At 48.6% G+C, this 19,461-nt stretch overlaps 1 protein-coding gene across 4 annotated transcripts in view; it reads left to right on the top strand.

Annotated features, from left to right (window-relative positions):
- STYXL1 (serine/threonine/tyrosine interacting like 1) overlaps positions 1 to 19,461 on the top strand; it is a 299,858-nt gene that overhangs the window by 204,939 nt on the left and 75,458 nt on the right. For all 4 annotated transcript variants that reach the window (XM_078679636.1, XM_078679638.1, XM_078679639.1 and 1 more), the window contains one exon: positions 19,166 to 19,278. In XM_078679636.1, coding sequence (XP_078535762.1) covers positions 19,166 to 19,278 — 113 coding nt within the window. The remainder of the gene's footprint in view (positions 1 to 19,165; positions 19,279 to 19,461) is intronic.

Genomic DNA, 19,461 nt, shown 5'->3' with positions numbered 1-19,461 from the left:
CCCCGCCCTTAACACCACGCACAACTCCCATCAGGGTGATTCTTGATATTAGCAGACACGAGCACATTTGTGCCGAGTGATCTGCCACCTTGATCGTCCGGATTAGATCAACACACCGATCCGTGCTGTCCAAGTATAACTATAGGTAAGCCACGGCTCCAATCTCTCCTTTGCGAGATTTGGACACACACTGTGTGTGATGAGGTTCCCACTTTCCTCCACTCATTTTTAGGTCGAGCTATTTACAGCTCTGACGTATTGTAGGGGAAACAACACTCTTGAACAAGCGGATTCCTCCCAATGCATGTGATCTATTGAAGCGTGACGCTTCGCCAGATCGCGCTTGGTTTCAGTACACCCCATATGCTCGTTCCCTCCCACTCGCTCGCTCCCCTGCCCGCCCACCCCCATCCGACTTGAAAGCCTCGCACCCCGAGGGCACTGCTGCAAAACACTGTACTTAGCTTCCCTAGATGCTTTTCGTTCACCCCCTTATCTTTGGCTTTCCTTCCATGCATCTCTAGTTCATCTTTGCCAAACAGTATATCATGTACTCTTATCATGTAGTCTGAAAACATTGTTTGAATGAAAAGAAACTGAGCTTTGGACAAAAATGTGGAAGTCATATACAAATACATTTGGAAATGCAGGTCATTTTATGTATGTAACATTTTCTTTTCATCTTACCTTACTACCGTTAATTACACAACCTATGAAATTAATCAGGAATGTAACTCGTTTCGGAGCCTTGCAAGGAGGAAAAGGCTATACCTTTAACAACTTGAATGAAAACACTCTTACTTCATTCGGCATATAGTGCAATTTTTCTCGCACATACCCTCGGCGTCTCTGGTGTGTTCCCACCTGGAAGCCTACACATTGCAGCATAGACCGCCATTTATAAAGGGCCTTTGAGGGAGTGCGGGTGAAGTCACAGATCTGCATTTGAAATACAGTTTGCTCACAGCAGCATCTTTTGCGTTTTACTGCACTGCCTTGTGAATTCTGCAGATGTTTGGGGAATGGGAACTCGGCCGATGAATGCAGCCCTTTCTTACTTTTCTAACGCCCGTTTGTTCGTGTGCTCCATTAGTCCATTGCGAGCCCCTTAAAACGCTAGCTGTTCGCAGCAGGTATCACGCGACGCAGTGCTCGGAAAATGGAGGATTGTTTATAAATCTGTGACCCGGATGTTAGGCACGTGCAATGTGCCTTTACTGTGAATTAGACACACAGGAGCGGCATAGGATATGAAACACTCAGCAACACCACATCATCACTCGGGGCCAAGAATGCATCACTCAACACAACCACAGCATCACTCTGCCATACCACAGCATCACTCTGCACCACCACAGCATCACTCTGCACCACCACAGCATCACTCTGCACCACCACAGGATCACTCTGCACCACCATAGCATCACTCAGCAGCACCACAGCATCACTCTGCACCACAACAGCATCACTCAGGGCCAAGAATGCATCACTCAACACCACCACAGGATAACTCAGCACTACCACAGTATCACTTAGCACCACCACATGATCACTCTGCACCACCACAGGATCACTCAGCACCACCACAGGATCACTCAGCACCACCAAAGCATCACTCAGCACTACCACAGCACCACCACAGCATCACTCAGCGCCACCACAGCATCACTCAGCGCCACCACAGCATCACTAAGCGCCACTACAGCATCACTAAGCGCCACCACAGCATCACTAAGCGCCACCACAGCATCACTCAGCGCCACCACAGCATCACTCAGCGCCACCACAGCATCACTCAGCGCCACCACAGCATCACTAAGCACCACCACAGCATCACTCAGCACCACCACAGCATCCCTCAGCACACAACAATATCGCTCAGGGCCACCACAGCATCACTCAGGGCCACCACAGTATCACTCAGCACCACCACAGCATCACTCAGCACCACCACAGCATCACAAAGCACCACCACATATTCACTCAGCACTACCACAGCATCACTCAGCACCGCCACAGCATCACTCAGCACCACCACAGTATCACTCAGCACCACCACATCATCACTAAGGGCCAGGAATGCCTCACTCAGCACCACCACAGCATCACTCAGCACCACCACAGCATCACTCAGCACCACCACAGTATCACTCAGCACCACCACAGTATCACTTAGCACCACCACAGTATCACTTAGCAACACCACATCATCACTAAGGGCCAAGAATGCATCTCTCAGGACCACCACAGCATCACTCAGCAGCACCACAGCATCACCCAGCAGCACCACAGCATCACTTAGCAGCACCACAGCATCACTCAGCATCACCACAGCATCACTCAGCAGCACCACAGTATCACTCAGCAACACCACATCATCACTCAGGGCCAAGAATGCATCCCTCAGCACCACCACAGCGTCACTCAGTGCCACCACAGCATCACCCAGCGCAACCACAGTGTCACCCAGCGCAACCACAGCATCACTCAGCGCAACCACAGCATCACTCAGCGCAACCACAGCATCACTCAACGCAACCACAGCATCACTCAGCGCAACAACAGCATCACTCAGCGCAACAACAGCATCACTCAGCACCACCACAGCATCACTGGTTCAAATATGTTCTCTCAATGTTTCAAGCTTTATTACAAATGTCACAAAAAGGTGTTAATATTTCACTTCTGTTCTTGTATTTTCATCACAATAAAATACACTGAACATAATCTTCACAAAAGTTATTTACAAAAGTTTAAGCTATTGCCATTATAAATTACAATAAGTTTTATTTAATTATTAATTATTTTAAAAAAATAAAAGCGATTGTTATTTTTAATAGCAATACATGTAAGTCACGTAATACAACACATATTGCATTACAAATTCTATAGGTGTCACATTTGCGAAAGTATTGGCATTGTAAATGACAAAGCTATTAATTCCGCTATTTTCAAAACCAACACATAAATAAAAAATGTGTCATTTACAATACCAATAGCTCAAACTTTCCTAATGCGAGACCTATTGCATTGCAAATGCTTGTTATTTCAGACACCCGCAATTTTGACTTGGGACACATCCGTCCTCAGTCTCTCCCATGCTGGTACGTACCATCCAGCAGGAATCCGTTACCCATACCGGCTATCTACATCATCCTCTACTCGTAGCAGCCAGGTTGGAATTAACACCAGTACTGGGGTAAGCATACACCTCCTTTTTAGGTTTTGCCTAGCGAAAGCTGCGCTCTGCGCAGCTTTTCGCGCAGGCGAAATCCTGTTGAGAACTGTAGGGTGCTTTGGGTCGGCCCTCGTCATTGATTGGCTGGCTCCGTAAACGGAGCCTTGCCATTGGACGAGGGGCCTGTCCGTCAATGCCGGACCAGACACGGGGGCGTTCCTGACATTCTTTGCCTTTTGCCGACGTCACGCGACGCCGGGAACGCCCCCGAGTCTGGTCCGGCATTGCCGGCACCTCCCTTGCTCTACTGTCATCACCACAACACTGCGCCCATTTTATCCCAAGCTAAACACTCGGAGAGGCGCAGTGACCGGGTCTTTGAAGGCCGCTCTCCCAATGAAAACAAGTTTTCTCTCCGAGTCAGCACGAGCAGGAAGACGAGCAGCGCGCCTCCCAGCTGGCCTCTCGCATCAGCATCCAGAGCTGCCCTGCGCGGTGTGTAGCTTCAGTGGAGCTTCAGAGTGCAGAGTGGAGCTTCAGAGTGGAGCTTCAGAGTGGAGCTTCAGAGTGGAGCTTCAGAGTGGAGCTTCAGAGTGGAGCTTCAGAGTGGAGCTTCAGAGTGGAGCTTCAGAGTGGAGCTTCAGAGTGCAGAGTGGAGCTTCAGAGTGCAGATTCAGAGTGGAGCTTCAGAGTGCAGAGTGGAGCTTCAGAGTGGAGCTTCAGAGTGCAGAGTGGAGCTTCAGAGTGGAGCTTCAGAGTGGAGCTTCAGAGTGGAGCTTCAGAGTGGAGCTTCAGAGTGGAGCTTCAGAGTGGAGCTTCAGAGTGGAGCTTCAGAGTGGAGCTGCAGAGTGGAGCTTCAGAGTGGAGCTGCAGAGTGCAGATTCAGAGTGGAGCTTCAGAGTGGAGCTTCAGAGTGCAGAGTGGAGCTTCAGAGTGCAGAGTGGAGCTTCAGAGTGCAGAGTGGAGCTTCAGAGTGGAGCTTCAGAGTGGAGCTTCAGAGTGCAGAGTGGAGCTTCAGAGTGGAGCTTCAGAGTGCAGAGTGGAGCTTCAGAGTGGAGCTTCAGAGTGCAGAGTGGAGCTTCAGAGTGGAGCTTCAGAGTGCAGAGTGGAGCTTCAGAGTGGAGCTTCAGAGTGCAGAGTGGAGCTTCAGAGTGGAGCTTCAGAGTGCAGAGTGGAGCTTCAGAGTGGAGCTTCAGAGTGCAGAGTGGAGCTTCAGAGTGGAGCTTCAGAGTGGAGCTTCAGAGTGGAGCTTCAGAGTGGAGCTTCAGAGTGGAGCTTCAGAGTGGAGCTTCAGAGTGCAGAGTGGAGCTTCAGAGTGCAGAGTGGAGCTTCAGAGTTCAGAGTGGAGCTTCAGAGTGCAGAGTGGAGCTTCAGAGTTCAGAGTGGAGCTTCAGAGTGGAGCTTCAGAGTGGAGCTTCAGAGTGGAGCTTCAGAGTGGAGCTTCAGAGTGGAGCTTCAGAGTGGAGCTTCAGAGTGGAGCTTCAGAGTGCAGAGTGGAGCTTCAGAGTGGAGCTTCAGAGTGCAGAGTGGAGCTTCAGAGTGGAGCTTCAGAGTGCAGAGTGGAGCTTCAGAGTGGAGCTTCAGAGTGCAGAGTGGAGCTTCAGAGTGGAGCTTCAGAGTGCAGAGTGGAGCTTCAGAGTGGAGCTTCAGAGTGGAGCTTCAGAGTGGAGCTTCAGAGTGGAGCTTCAGAGTGGAGCTTCAGAGTGGAGCTTCAGAGTGGAGCTTCAGAGTGCAGAGTGGAGCTTCAGAGTGGAGCTTCAGAGTGGAGCTTCAGAGTGGAGCTTCAGAGTGGAGCTTCAGAGTGCAGAGTGGAGCTTCAGAGTGGAGCTTCAGAGTGCAGAGTGGAGCTTCAGAGTGGAGCTTCAGAGTGGAGCTTCAGAGTGGAGCTTCAGAGTGGAGCTTCAGAGTGGAGCTTCAGAGTGGAGCTTCAGAGTGGAGCTTCAGAGTGGAGCTTCAGAGTGCAGATTCAGAGTGGAGCTTCAGAGTGCAGATTCAGAGTGGAGCTTCAGAGTGGAGCTGCAGTGTGGAGCTGCAGAGTGCAGATTCAGAGTGGAGCTTCAGAGTGGAGCTTCAGAGTGCAGAGTGGAGCTTCAGAGTGCAGAGTGGAGCTTCAGAGTGCAGAGTGGAGCTTCAGAGTGGAGCTTCAGAGTGGAGCTTCAGAGTGGAGCTTCAGAGTGGAGCTTCAGAGTGGAGCTTCAGAGTGGAGCTTCAGAGTGCAGAGTGGAGCTTCAGAGTGGAGCTTCAGAGTGCAGAGTGGAGCTTCAGAGTGGAGCTTCAGAGTGGAGCTTCAGAGTGGAGCTTCAGAGTGGAGCTTCAGAGTGGAGCTTCAGAGTGGAGCTTCAGAGTGGAGCATCAGAGTGGAGCATCAGAGTGGAGCATCAGAGTGGAGCTTCAGAGTGGAGCTTCAGAGTGGAGCTTCAGAGTGGAGCTTCAGAGTGGAGCTTCAGAGTGGAGCTTCAGAGTGGAGCTTCAGAGTGGAGCTTCAGAGTGGAGCTTCAGAGTGCAGAGTGGAGCTTCAGAGTGCAGAGTGGAGCTTCAGAGTGCAGAGTGGAGCTTCAGAGTGCAGAGTGGAGCTTCAGAGTGCAGAGTGGAGCTTCAGAGTGGAGCTTCAGAGTGCAGAGTGGAGCTTCAGAGTGCAGCTTCAGAGTGGAGCTTCAGAGTGGAGCTTCAGAGTGGAGCTTCAGAGTGGAGCTTCAGAGTGGAGCTTCAGAGTGGAGCTTCAGAGTGCAGAGTGGAGCTTCAGAGTGCAGAGTGGAGCTTCAGAGTGGAGCTTCAGAGTGGAGCTTCAGAGTGGAGCTTCAGAGTGGAGCTTCAGAGTGCAGAGTGGAGCTTCAGAGTGGAGCTTCAGAGTGCAGAGTGGAGCTTCAGAGTGGAGCTTCAGAGTGGAGCTTCAGAGTGGAGCTTCAGAGTGCAGAGTGGAGCTTCAGAGTGGAGCTTCAGAGTGCAGAGTGGAGCTTCAGAGTGGAGCTTCAGAGTGCAGAGTGGAGCTTCAGAGTGGAGCTTCAGAGTGCAGAGTGGAGCTTCAGAGTGGAGCTTCAGAGTGCAGAGTGGAGCTTCAGAGTGGAGCTTCAGAGTGCAGAGTGGAAGTGCAGAGTGGAGCTTCAGAGTGGAGCTTCAGAGTGGAGCTTCAGAGTGGAGCTTCAGAGTGGAGCTTCAGAGTGGAGCTTCAGAGTGCAGAGTGGAGCTTCAGAGTGCAGATTCAGAGTGGAGCTTCAGAGTGCAGAGTGGAGCTTCAGAGTGCAGAGTGGAGCATCAGAGTGGAGCTTCAGAGTGGAGCTTCAGAGTGGAGCTTCAGAGTGGAGCTTCAGAGTGGAGCTTCAGAGTGGAGCTTCAGAGTGGAGCTTCAGAGTGCAGAGTGGAGCTTCAGAGTGGAGCTTCAGAGTGGAGCTTCAGAGTGCAGAGTGGAGCTTCAGAGTGGAGCTTCAGAGTGCAGAGTGGAGCTTCAGAGTGGAGCTTCAGAGTGCAGAGTGGAGCTTCAGAGTGGAGCTTCAGAGTGCAGAGTGGAGCTTCAGAGTGGAGCTTCAGAGTGCAGAGTGGAGCTTCAGAGTGGAGCTTCAGAGTGCAGAGTGGAAGTGCAGAGTGGAGCTTCAGAGTGGAGCTTCAGAGTGGAGCTTCAGAGTGGAGCTTCAGAGTGGAGCTTCAGAGTGGAGCTTCAGAGTGCAGAGTGGAGCTTCAGAGTGCAGATTCAGAGTGGAGCTTCAGAGTGCAGAGTGGAGCTTCAGAGTGCAGAGTGGAGCATCAGAGTGGAGCTTCAGAGTGGAGCTTCAGAGTGGAGCTTCAGAGTGGAGCTTCAGAGTGGAGCTTCAGAGTGGAGCTTCAGAGTGGAGCTTCAGAGTGGAGCTTCAGAGTGCAGAGTGGAGCTTCAGAGTGGAGCTTCAGAGTGCAGAGTGGAGCTTCAGAGTGGAGCTTCAGAGTGCAGAGTGGAGCTTCAGAGTGGAGCTTCAGAGTGCAGAGTGGAGCTTCAGAGTGCAGAGTGGAGCTTCAGAGTGCAGAGTGGAGCTTCAGAGTGGAGCTGCAGAGTGGAGCTGCAGAGTGGAGCTTCAGAGTGGAGCTTCAGAGTGGAGCTTCAGAGTGGAGCTTCAGAGTGGAGCTTCAGAGTGGAGCTTCAGAGTGGAGCTTCAGAGTGGAGCTTCAGAGTGCAGAGTGGAGCTTCAGAGTGCAGATTCAGAGTGGAGCTTCAGAGTGCAGAGTGGAGCTTCAGAGTGCAGATTCAGAGTGGAGCTTCAGAGTGCAGAGTGGAGCTTCAGAGTGGAGCTTTAGAGTGCAGAGTGGAGCTTCAGAGTGGAGCTTTAGAGTGCAGAGTGGAGCTTCAGAGTGGAGCTTTAGAGTGCAGAGTGGAGCTTCAGAGTGGAGCTTTAGAGTGCAGAGTGGAGCTTCAGAGTGGAGCTTTAGAGTGCAGAGTGGAGCTTCAGAGTGGAGCTTTAGAGTGCAGAGTGGAGCTTCAGAGTGGAGCTTTAGAGTGCAGAGTGGAGCTTCAGAGTGGAGCTTTAGAGTGCAGAGTGGAGCTTCAGAGTGGAGCTTCAGATTCAGAGTGGAGCTTCAGAGTGGAGCTTCAGATTCAGAGTGGAGCTTCAGAGTGCAGAGTGGAGCTTCAGAGTGGAGCTTCAGAGTGCAGAGTGGAGCTTCAGAGTGCAGAGTGGAGCTTCAGAGTGCAGAGTGGAGCTTCAGAGTGGAGCTTCAGAGTGGAGCTTCAGAGTGGAGCTTCAGAGTGGAGCTTCAGAGTGGAGCTTCAGAGTGGAGCTTCAGAGTGCAGAGTGGAGCTTCAGAGTGCAGCTTCAGAGTGCAGAGTGGAGCTTCAGAGTGCAGAGTGGAGCTTCAGAGTGCAGAGTGGAGCTTCAGAGTGGAGCTTCAGAGTGCAGAGTGGAGCTTCAGAGTGCAGAGTGGAGCTTCAGAGTGCAGAGTGGAGCTTCAGAGTGGAGCTTCAGAGTGTCAAGAGCAATGCCAATAGCTCTAACTTTAACAAAGGCAAAACCATTGCATTGTAAATGCTTGTTATCGTTTTCCACCACTACTGCCTTCTCACTTGCGCGCTCTTTGTCCTGACCACTGTTCCCAATAAGCTGCGCGGGTGAGCGGGCGCGCACAGACAGCGCGCACTACCGCGACAACGCCAAAATGCGAGGATTCTATGATGGCCCAGGTGTGAAATTTTGTATTCGTGCTAATTGCAAGGCACACCAGCAGCTGTGCACTCAAAAAAACACAATGTAGAGTGTCAAACACGCCGCAAGCAGTCGCATTACGCTCGGAAACGTTACCGCGCTCGGAAGGAAATGTTACAGCTTTTCCTCCCGGTTTGCGAAGACCACACACTTTAGAAACCCATCTCCTCAGTTAAAAACTACAGAAACGTTTTCTAATAAAGATTAAAGAAATTTGATTGCAGCTCACACGGACAGAAAAAGTAAAAACCCTTCTTACATACAGTAAGAAAACGTTCATCATCACCAACTCTAACAAAAACATATGGCTGTATAGCACCACAAAATAACAATCTAAAGATGAACAGGCAGACACATTCTTCACAATAAAGCATTCTCAGTAGATCCTGGGTTACTCGCTGCTTTAAAAATCTGCATAGTCGAAATCCAGAACCAATCACATTCAGCCTGCCTTTGACTGACACACACGGATTCCCTGCTCTCGAAACAGACAGAGGACAAGGGGCGTAACACAGCCCCCCCTTCCCCCCGCAGCCACATGTTGGGGGGGGCTGCTCCAGGGGCCCCCTCACTTCATCAAAGAAAATTAAGGCTATTAACAAATTAAGTGGTGCACTGCACACGCACACCTGGGCCCCGAGGGTCAGGAGAGAGGCTCACCCGAGCCTCTCTCTCATTATATTTAAATAGCGTGATGTGCACGAGCGGCCCTGGCCGGGCCTCTGCAATGCTCTGACCTCTGAGCCTCTTCATTCAGGAATAGGTGACAGAGATTAAGAATGAGAGGAGCGAGGTGAGATCGGTGATGGGTGAACAAGTAGAATGAAAGGAGAAAGGAGTGAGGAAGATAGAGGAAAGAAAGAAGGGGAGAGGCAAGTGCAAGCAACTTTATGTAAAAACGCTGCAAAAGCTTTGTAAGAACGTTTATTTAAAACGCTGCAAGACATTTATGTAAAAAAGAAAGTGGCAAGATATTGGAGAGACAGTCTATCAAGCACGCAGCAATAACTTAGACACTGTCCACAATGTCCACAGAAGTAGCAGTTTGAGTATGCCCCCCCCCCAGTAGATATTTCTGCAATAATATTTTAATCGTAACCCTGTTCCTGTTCAGTTTAAAGGCAACTGTCAGTCAATGGCAATTGGCTTTAAGTCAAAAATGATAAAATCTGAATCAGAGTAAGCCTAGAGTACCTGTCAGACTAGGGAGTGAAGTAAAATATAAGCCTGTAACAAAAAAAAGGTATGATTAACGAGTACATGGTGTAAGAACCTGGAGTCATTTGATGAACAGGGAAATAAAAAAGTTGAACAAAATGGATTTTGGGGGCCTGGTTAGTCGGTGGGAAGAGCAGGACTGTAGCAACATTGAGTGATGAAGATGAGATGAAGCATGACATGGAACACAAAATTGCTAGGCATTAACTTTATGCTGTTGATGGAAAGATTCTTGGACTAACGAAAAGGGTGCTTGGTGGCTGAGGCTGTGAATATTTTGCAGTGTGATTCTACTCAGGATTCACATGCAATGCATCGTTCCACCAGCTAGTGGGTGGGTGAGGAAAAAAGCATGCAAAAAAAGTATCATTTTGCATTGGCCAAAGGTGCAGTCTGTATATTTAATAAAAAGGTTTCCCATAAGGCCAGGGTTCCCTACTGAGTGCCCATTAGCTTCAGTTTATATTTCCCACCATACTATTCAGAAGCACTATCCAAATCATGAACAGAAATAATTTTCCACTATCAGTCCTAGAAAGAGTTTATAGCAACCCTTGAAAGAAGAAAATAAAACATGTGCAAAAAAGTGCAGAGGATCTATAAAACACTGAAAACTGACATGAAGACAATTTTTTCCAACGTGCTGCGAGAAAACAGGGTTATGTTTAGTGTCTGTCTTTTCAGGATGTTTCATTTTCTGTCTGCCTACTGTGTAAATGATGTTATTGAATGATGATGTGTAATGTGTGATGTGTAAATAGGTTAGGTTTGCATGATGTCAGCAATCAGTGACTCCCTCATGATCATGACAATATTATTTGTTACAACTGCATTCTTTTTAAACCAAACTGTAGTGCAGATAGTTCATAATGGCACAAAATATGAAGACTACAGTCCAAAGATTTCAGTTTTCAGTAGTGACAAGAAATGTTTACACATCAATTGCAGCAAATTAACGCAATGGAACAAATTTCCCATTCTGTTGAGAATTAGGAAGGGGAGCCATAGGTTAGTATCTGCTCAAAAACCAATTCTGACTTTCTCGAAAAAACTATAAACTGGCAATGTCAAAAACAGAAAAAACGTGGGAGTCAAAATCGCCTGGACCAATACTGCTTCTGTTGACACAAGATGACAATAAAACACTGCAAAGATGAAGTGATGAGACACTTTTCAATTTGACTTGGGAAGCAGATGAAACTTAAACCAAAGCCAGATTTCTATAGATCTTAAACTGAACTTAAATTGAAAGCAAAACCTTTTGATTAAACGTTAAATGGGAAAAAAACAAGATCCTATTGGCATTGAATGGGCATAATTTTTTTAATAAACCACATCGTCTTAAAGGCCATTCAGAAATAATATATTTACCACAACATACCCAGGAATCTGAAAACGATGTACCAGACAACACAAAGAAAATCAGCAGTATCCTAACGAAAACGAATGGAGATTGAAATAATAGAGCATTGAATGCCTTTAACTTGTAGTTACTGTGCAGAAAAAGATCAGTCAACTCTGCTTCTAATATAGGTCTACCCCTTGATAGAGAGCAATAAACAAGACGGAGTTGGCAAGGAGATTGAGATGGTCCATTCGTGCAGTGATGCATTTAAAACTCCTGTTACCCAGCTGGTATTGACATCAAAAGTGACAAAATATGAAGGAGATCCTATAATGTATGCTTAAGTATAAACAACAAGCACTGGCATAGCCAAAAGATCTTGCCTACAGCTTTACCAATTTGTCTTAGCTATGTTGTACAGCAGTGTGGCTGCTATTCAGTATGGCTAAAAATTACTGGTGCAAAGTGGCGTGGAGTGAAGCCTTCTAATGTGGAGTAGAGTGTATTGTTATGGAGTGGCGCTGAGTTGAGTGGTATGGTGTGTTATGAAGTGGTATATAGTGATGTGGAATGTAATTTAGGAAGTATGGTGTCGTCCTAAAAAGTATCCGATGGCCCTGATGCAGACTCTAGCATATGAGGGCTATTCTCTATACTAATAAGCAAAATAGGGTTAATAAAAACAAAGTCTCATTGTTCTCTTAAAAACGATAGCATCGCCTCAACACTGATTTTATTATGAACAATGCCCGGGCTGTTTGACGCTAATGTTCTACCCCAAAACCGACCTCCAAAATTAAGACCGGACATTTTGACCTTACTACCAGTGAAACACCTAAATCAACGTTTACACCCTTGTTAGGGTAGTACAAAAACATATCTGAAAACATTCAACTTCGCTCCTAGAACACACAAAAGTTTAAAATTAAAGGCTGCACATTGTCTACAATGTCCGCAGAAGTAGCAAATACTCTACCTCTCCCTCCCTCTATCTCCTTCTCCCTCCCTCGCCCTCCCTTTACCGCTCTGTCCCTCCCTCTACCTCCCTCTCCCTCCCTCTACCTCTCTCTTCCTCTCCCTCTACCTCCCTCTCCCTCTACCGCTCTGTCCTTTCGCCTACCTACCTCTCCCTCTACCTTCCTCTCCCTCCCTCTGCCTCTACCTCTACCTCCAGCCCTCTACATCCCTCTCCCTTACCCTCCTCTACCTCCCTCTCCTTCAACCTCCCTCTACCTCTCCCTCCCTCTAGCTCCCGCTCCCTCTAGCTCCCTCTCCCTCCCGCTCCCTCCCGATCTGTCTCTACCTACCTCTCCCACTCTGTCCCTCCCTGTCCCTCCCTCTCCCTCTACCTCTCTGTCCCTCCCTCTCCCTCTACCTCCCTGTCCCTCCCTCTCCCTCTGTCTCTCCTTCTCCCTCCCTCTCTGTCCCTCCCTCTACCTCCCTCTCCCTTTCCCTCCCTCTACCTCTCTGTCCCACGCTCTCCCTCTAGCTCCCTCTCCCTCCCTGTCTCTACTGACCTCTCCCGCACTGTCCTTCCCTCTCCCTCCCTCTCCCTTTCCCTCCCTCTCCTTTCCCTTCCTCTAACTCCCTCTCACTCTCTACCTACCTCTCCCACTCTGTCCCTCCCTCTTCCTTTCCCTCCCTCTCCCTCTACCTCCCTCTCTGTCTCTACCTCCCTCTCCCGCTCTGTCCCTCCCTCTCCCTCTACCTTTCTGTCCCTCCCTCTACCTCTATGTCCCTCCCTCTACCTCTGTTTCTGCCTCTGCCTCTAGCTCCCTCTCCCATTCCCTCCCTCTGTCTCTACCTACCCCTCCCCCTCTGTCCCTCCCTCCCTCTCCCTGTACCTCTCTCTCTGTCCCTACCTACCTCTCCCGCTCTGTCCCTCCCTCTCCCTCCCTCTGCCTCCTTCTCTGTCTCTACCTACCTCTCCTGTTCTGTCCCTCCCTCTACCTCTCTGTCCCTCCTCTCCCTCTACCACTACCTCTCTGTCCCTCCCTCTCCCCTTCCCTCCTCCTACCTCTCTGTCCCGCCCTCTCCCTCTCTCTCCCTCCCTCTCCCTCCCTCTACCTCTCTGTCCCTCCTTCCCTCCATCTCCCTCCCTCTTCCTTTACCCCTCCCTCTCCCTCTCCCTCCCTCTCCTTTTACCTCCCTCCCTCTACCTCTTTGTCCCTCCCTCTCCCTCATCTACCTCCCTCTCCTTCTACCTTCCCCTACCTCTCCCTCTCTGTCCCTCCCTCTCTGTCCCTCTTCCTCTAGCTCCCTCTCCCTCTAGCTCGCGCTCCCTCTAGCTCCCTCTCCCTCTAGCTCCCTCTCCCTCCACCTACACCTCCCTCTCCCTCTACCTCGCTCTCCCTCCCTCTCCATCTACCTCTGTCCCTCCCTCTCCCTCTCCCTCTCTGTCCCTCCCTCTCCCTCTACCTTTCTGTCCCTCCCTCTACCTCTATGTCCCTCCCTCTACCTCTGTTTCTGCCTCTGCCTCTAGCTCCCTCTCCCATTCCCTCCCTCTGTCTCTACCTACCCCTCCCCCTCTGTCCCTCCCTCCCTCTCCCTGTACCTCTCTCTCTGTCCCTACCTACCTCTCCCGCTCTGTCCCTCCCTCTCCCTCCTTCTCTGTCTCTACCTACCTCTCCTGTTCTGTCCCTCCCTCTACCTCTCTGTCCCTCCTCTCCCTCTACCACTACCTCTCTGTCCCTCCCTCTCCCCTTCCCTCCTCCTACCTCTCTGTCCCGCCCTCTCCCTCTCTCTCCCTCCCTCTCCCTCCCTCTACCTCTCTGTCCCTCCTTCCCTCCATCTCCCTCCCTCTTCCTTTACCCCTCCCTCTCCCTCTCCCTCCCTCTCCCTTTACCTCCCTCCCTCTACCTCTTTGTCCCTCCCTCTCCCTCATCTATCTCCCTCTCCTTCTACCTTCCCCTACCTCTCCCTCTCTGTCCCTCCCTCTCTGTCCCTCTTCCTCTAGCTCCCTCTCCCTCTAGCTCGCGCTCCCTCTAGCTCCCTCTCCCTCTAGCTCCCTCTCCCTCCACCTACACCTCCCTCTCCCTCTACCTCGCTCTCCCTCCCTCTCCATCTACCTCTGTCCCTCCCTCTCCCTCTCCCTCTCTGTCCCTCCCTCTCTTCCCCTTCCCTCTCTGTCCATCTGTCCCTCCCTCTTCCTCTCTCTCTACCTCGCTGTCCCTCCCTCTACATCTGTCCCTCCCTCTCCATCCCTCTGTCCCTCCCTCTCTACCTCCCTCTACCTCTACCTCCCTCTCCATCCCTCTGCCCCTCCCTCTCCCTCTCTATCTACCCCCTCTCCCTCTACATCCCTCTCTCTCTACCTCCCTTACCTCCCTCTACCCCCTTTTTCCTCCCTCCCTCTACCTTACTCTCTCTCTCTATCTCTCTACCTCTCTGTCTCTGTCCCTATCTGTCTCTGTCCCTATCTGTCTCTGTCCCTATCTGTCTCTTTCCCATCTGTCTGTATCTGTCCCTATCTGTCTCTGTCTCTAGGCGCAATTGTCCAAATTCTGAATGTGCTTACATCCAGGCGCGCAACGCCCATTGGGCTCAAAGGGCTTAAGCCCCAGCCCCCCCCCCCCACTTACCCATTCGTTTGTGGCAGCCCGGGCTGAGACAGCTTCCCGGGCGCACACACAGCCGCACTTGAGTACTTCACAGGTCTTCCATTTACTTGTTAATGAGGCTTTGTTGTTTTTTTCACTCCTTCTTACAGCACATGCATCTCCACTTTGCCTAGAAACAACAAGGCAAGGTCCATGCACCGCCAATGAAGGCCTGCCGGGCCACTGGCGGCCCCCGGGCCGTACCATGAGTATCACCAATGTAATTAGTTTACACAACTTTAAAATACTTTTTAAGTACTTTGACTTCTATTTGCTCTAAACATTACGGCAAACCTAACAACACAACATAGTATAGTTTAACGTGGCACTGTATGTGTGGAAATGCACCATCTTTTCAGATTTTTAAGCAAAAATTTGGAGGGATATTTGGCTCTGCACACACACACGGTCTGGTTCCTTGCGCACATAGCCATGGCTGCAGTGCACAGAGACCCTACACTGCTGCACACAGAGGAACAAAATTAGAGGGAACATTGGTCCTGACTTAGATTTTTTTTCCCCTACAGACTCACCATTCTACATTAGAAACGTACAGGTACTTATCTGCTTGTCCCTTTCATTAAACTTTTTCGGACTCATGAGTAATATGCCCTAGCCATTATCTCCTTTTTCCCATGACACAGCACTACTTTAGGAATTCTTTCTCCATCTGCCTGCGTACAACCATGTATCTTTCTTCCTCCCTAAACTTACTTCCTTAACTCACTAGAATGTTGTGAATTTAGAGCATGTCATGTACTATATCTACAGCCAACACATCTCGGATTTTGTTTATGTTCCATTTGCATGTTCTACTGTTAGGACCTGTTCTTTTGTACTAATGCCTTTTGGACAAACGACCACATTCTCTTACTGTCAATTGGTGCTTATTCTGAAGGATGTCAAGGGTCTCACCCGCGATTTTATAACAGAATTTTCTACTGTTGCGATTTGTTTTCCTTACCCATCACCGGGAAATGTCAATGTTTTGTGTCCAGTACCTCTCAACCACTCTACATTTCCGCACTTTGTTACGTACTGCGAAACTCTGCATATATTTTTGTCTTCTCTCAGAACGAGCCCTGGAACTATTGGCTTTTTTTCAAGTGATTTAACCACCGTGCTCCTTTAACAAGTGTCCACCGTTTCGATACACAATATCACCACACTAAATATTTTGGTCTATATCTATGTTTGATTATGTCACTTTACTATGCTTCTACACACCATAGGGTTTCCATAGTTAGATAGGTGGCTCTGAATTTCACCTCATCACCCATTTGAATGTTTTGATGATCAGTTTCTTTCATTTCTGCCCTTTTTATTATTTATTTATTTCCCTTCATGTCCTTCCCAGCCCTGAAGAGTCACATCTTCTACACGGTGTGACGAAACACGTGTCGGCTGGTTTATGTCATGTGTACTGATCAAGATTGAATTATAAATCTCATCTTTACGCAATTCTGGAGTTTGACCTTCATTACTTTTGTTCTCATGAACATTGTCTCAATTGTTTGGTTCTGACACCAGGACCTATTACTCTTATACGTGTGCACAGGATTTGGACTTATCTACCCAATGTTGAAGTTTGTTTGTCTTCTGACTTTCTTTGGCAGATTAGACAAGACCATCAGCACACATTTAAGGAAGTTCCCTCACTGTCAAGGAAGCCAACTAGAACAGTAATCAATTGACACGAGCCCTGCAGGTCTGCTACTAACTTTTCATCACACCTCACCCCGGCCATGAGGATCACCTTATCCGGTGACCACTCTCATACATCACAGTAGCACATGTCGAATATTATACCCTGTTGGAAGCCGGAGTCCCAGTCCCGCAATACTGTCACAAAATGCGCGATACAGGACTCCCCACTCAACGTTAGGCCAAGTAAGGACGCCGTTTGAGATAGCCCTGCTCACCCCCTTAGTAGCTTGGCACGAGCAGCCAGGCCTATCTCCAAAGCACAAGTGTCTAGTATGTGCAACCACTCTCACAGCAACCCAGTGGTGACACCACAAATGGACTCCATACAAGCTTGATAAAATGAGTAAAAGCTTTATACAAAAAGATATCCGATCAGACCACATGATACAATAATCAACATATAATACAGGGTCATATTTGTCCCGGCTGGCTGGTAGGTTCAAATCCCAACCGCTGCTTTTAACATACTATGCTGTTTGTAATGCTAGAATCACACACGTTTCAATGGGCAGACAATAGTGAACTGCTTAACAATGCAATCCTGTGTTGAGCACAGGAGAAATAATACAATGTTTAACGATACACCCCAGTACCTTGCAATGGGAGAAATAATGCAATGGGTACCGCTATAAACATGTACTGCGCAATGAAGAAATATTACAATGCGTCACATCCCAATAATGTACTTTGCAATAAAGACATACTGCAATGCGTCCCACTACAATCATGTACTTTGCCCGTAAGGAATAATGCAATGCGTAGCTACAATCATGTACTTTGCAATGAAGAAATAATGCAATGCGGGCAGCTGCAATCCTGTACTTTGCAAGGCAGAAATAATGCAATGCATAGCGCTACAATCGTGGACTTCGTTATACAGAAATACTGTCGGGCGTCATAAGACAGTTCGGCAGTTCGTTAGCAGCAATATTGGCAATGTGTATTACAACAGTCAGCTTCTTCCATTACAGTTGCCCCCACATGGATCAACGATGACCTAGATCACAGCTTCTCACTCTGGCCCCAGTACTGCCACTTTTTTGGTCAGTACGGGCCCCACCATGAGCCGAAGCAAAGGCTCACGTCGCCAGAAGGACTGAGAGGCTGAGAGAGTGTCCCTCCGGCCCGCACCCCGCCCAGGCAGTGTTCCACAATACCTGAGGGCGCGACCCCACTCTCCTCTCCTCCATCAATGGACTGGGCCTGCTGTGTAGAACTTCCTCAATGGGCCTCAGCTACTCGGCCTGGCAGCTCAGCTTCTCCGGGGCTGCCAGTCCGGGCTGCGACTGTTAGGAAGGTCTCAGGCAGCCGCAGTGCACACGTACCCCACGCCTCTAAGACTGCATTATTCCGGGTGCACGTTCACCACAGCACCGTCCGGGTCTCTTCTGGCACAAAGCCACACACACAATGCTGATGAGTCTTTCCGTTGACCTTTAATGTTCTCAGAAACAACTATGAGATGCTTGTAGGTGGAGAGCAGGAATGGGAGATGATGGATTCTTTCCCTTCTGAAGTTGTTGCTACCAGAAAACTAGTGTTGCAGAGGGTTCATTAGGACAGCACTGACAGAGTAACTTCTCATTCTTACCCATCAACAGCAGGTACAGCAAAGGTGCAGACAGGGGAAGTAGCATCACACTTGCTGGCTTTGACAGTCTGCATGGGCACTAAAAGAGAGACCTTCGGGGTCCCATGTCTCAAATACAGTCTTGCTGGCTGTAGCCTTCAGGCCAGAGGCAAGATATAGGTCATAATTACTCAGCTAACAGACCATTATTAAAAGGTGGAGTTTCTTTCTGTGGGACTGATGATAACAGGCACAGCTGCCCTGCCATAATTTCCTTCCTACAAGTCGCTATCCTATACTCAATGACAACCTGCTCTATTGTGGAACTGAGGACCAATGATACTATTCCTGTGAAGAAAATAGACCCAATTCATAGCCAATGTGAAAATTACTACTTTGTCAAATGTGGTTTAATAATCAGAGAAGTAATTGCAGAGCCTAGTAAGGTTTACAGGTAAATATCTGTCTCCCTGTGTGCACGATTAGCACTGGTATATTACACCTCTCCTGCCGACATCGTTACTGTCTTAAAGTCTCTGCTGCCAATATAATTTCTGTGCCTTACCTCTAACCGTCATGACACCCTCTTCAGCTACCTCAGTATCTACTTCCTATTATCATTATATATTTTATGTACTCCACATATATTCTGTACACTTTCTGCTATACTAAATCTGTATTGCACTATTTGTATATGTACTGTATCTACCACTAAAGTGTCCTAGATATATTTATATTCTAAAGCTACCTCACTAATCGACATACATATATACCCCAAAACTGTATCACCTGTATATCCTGATGCTTATTGTTCTTTTTCATACGGTCACTGTGTATCTATACTTACAATTGTTGTGACAGATGTGCAAATGCTGTTAAGGGCTCTGATACCTTCTGGTCAATAAATAAAAATGATTACCACAACAGGAACAGTTAGAAAACTATAGTGGGCCAACGAGTGATAGAATTATAACTCAGGCAGATTGTGTTTTCTTGCAAATTATTTAAAGGGCTTGTTTACTGTCACAAATTGTGACCTATATTGTGGCACAGCTATTGCTATGAAGTATTTGCAGTCAGTATCTGTAACAGCAATTGTGGGTGAGGAACTAACTGAGCTTCAGTCTTACCCTGTGGAGCTCCTGAGTACATTACCCCACATTCCCTTTATTGTTAATGTTGTTTTATATATAAGTGTCTTGAGTGTCCATCGAGGTTGTAGTTATACTGAATGCTAAACTGCCTCTTGAGTGCCCATCCTTTGAGTCTTTGCCATCTTGTTTGCTTGTACAGGCTTCCCACTTGGATCCTTTTTCTCCTCTGATAGGAAGAGAAAGTGCCTAAACTTGCTTGATAAAAACCCCTATTTCATGTCCCTTTTGGCAGACACTCATCTGTCCCCGAGCTTCTCAGTGCTCGTCTACTCCAGCCCGGGGATCAGCCGCAGCTGCAGTGTGGTGATTGCCTACCTCATGCATCAGCAGAAGAAGACCCTGCAGGTATGAATCCAGCACCTGGGCATGTTAACATTAACGGTCTGAGTCAGGCAGTGCATTGCTAGACAGTAGTAAGGTTCAGCCAGTCTCTTACCTTCAACACACCCCTTGCAGTAGTGACTGGATGTGAACGTTGTTGTCTGCATTGAAATACAAAGACTGGCTTCGGAAGAGTGTGTTAAATGA

Source organism: Lissotriton helveticus, chromosome 3_1 (assembly GCF_964261635.1).
Source record: "Lissotriton helveticus chromosome 3_1, aLisHel1.1, whole genome shotgun sequence".
In the NCBI taxonomy this organism is placed as follows: domain Eukaryota; kingdom Metazoa; phylum Chordata; class Amphibia; order Caudata; family Salamandridae; genus Lissotriton; species Lissotriton helveticus.
The sequence above is the reverse complement of the archived record's forward strand: the minus strand, read 5'-3'. Positions and strand labels throughout refer to the sequence as shown.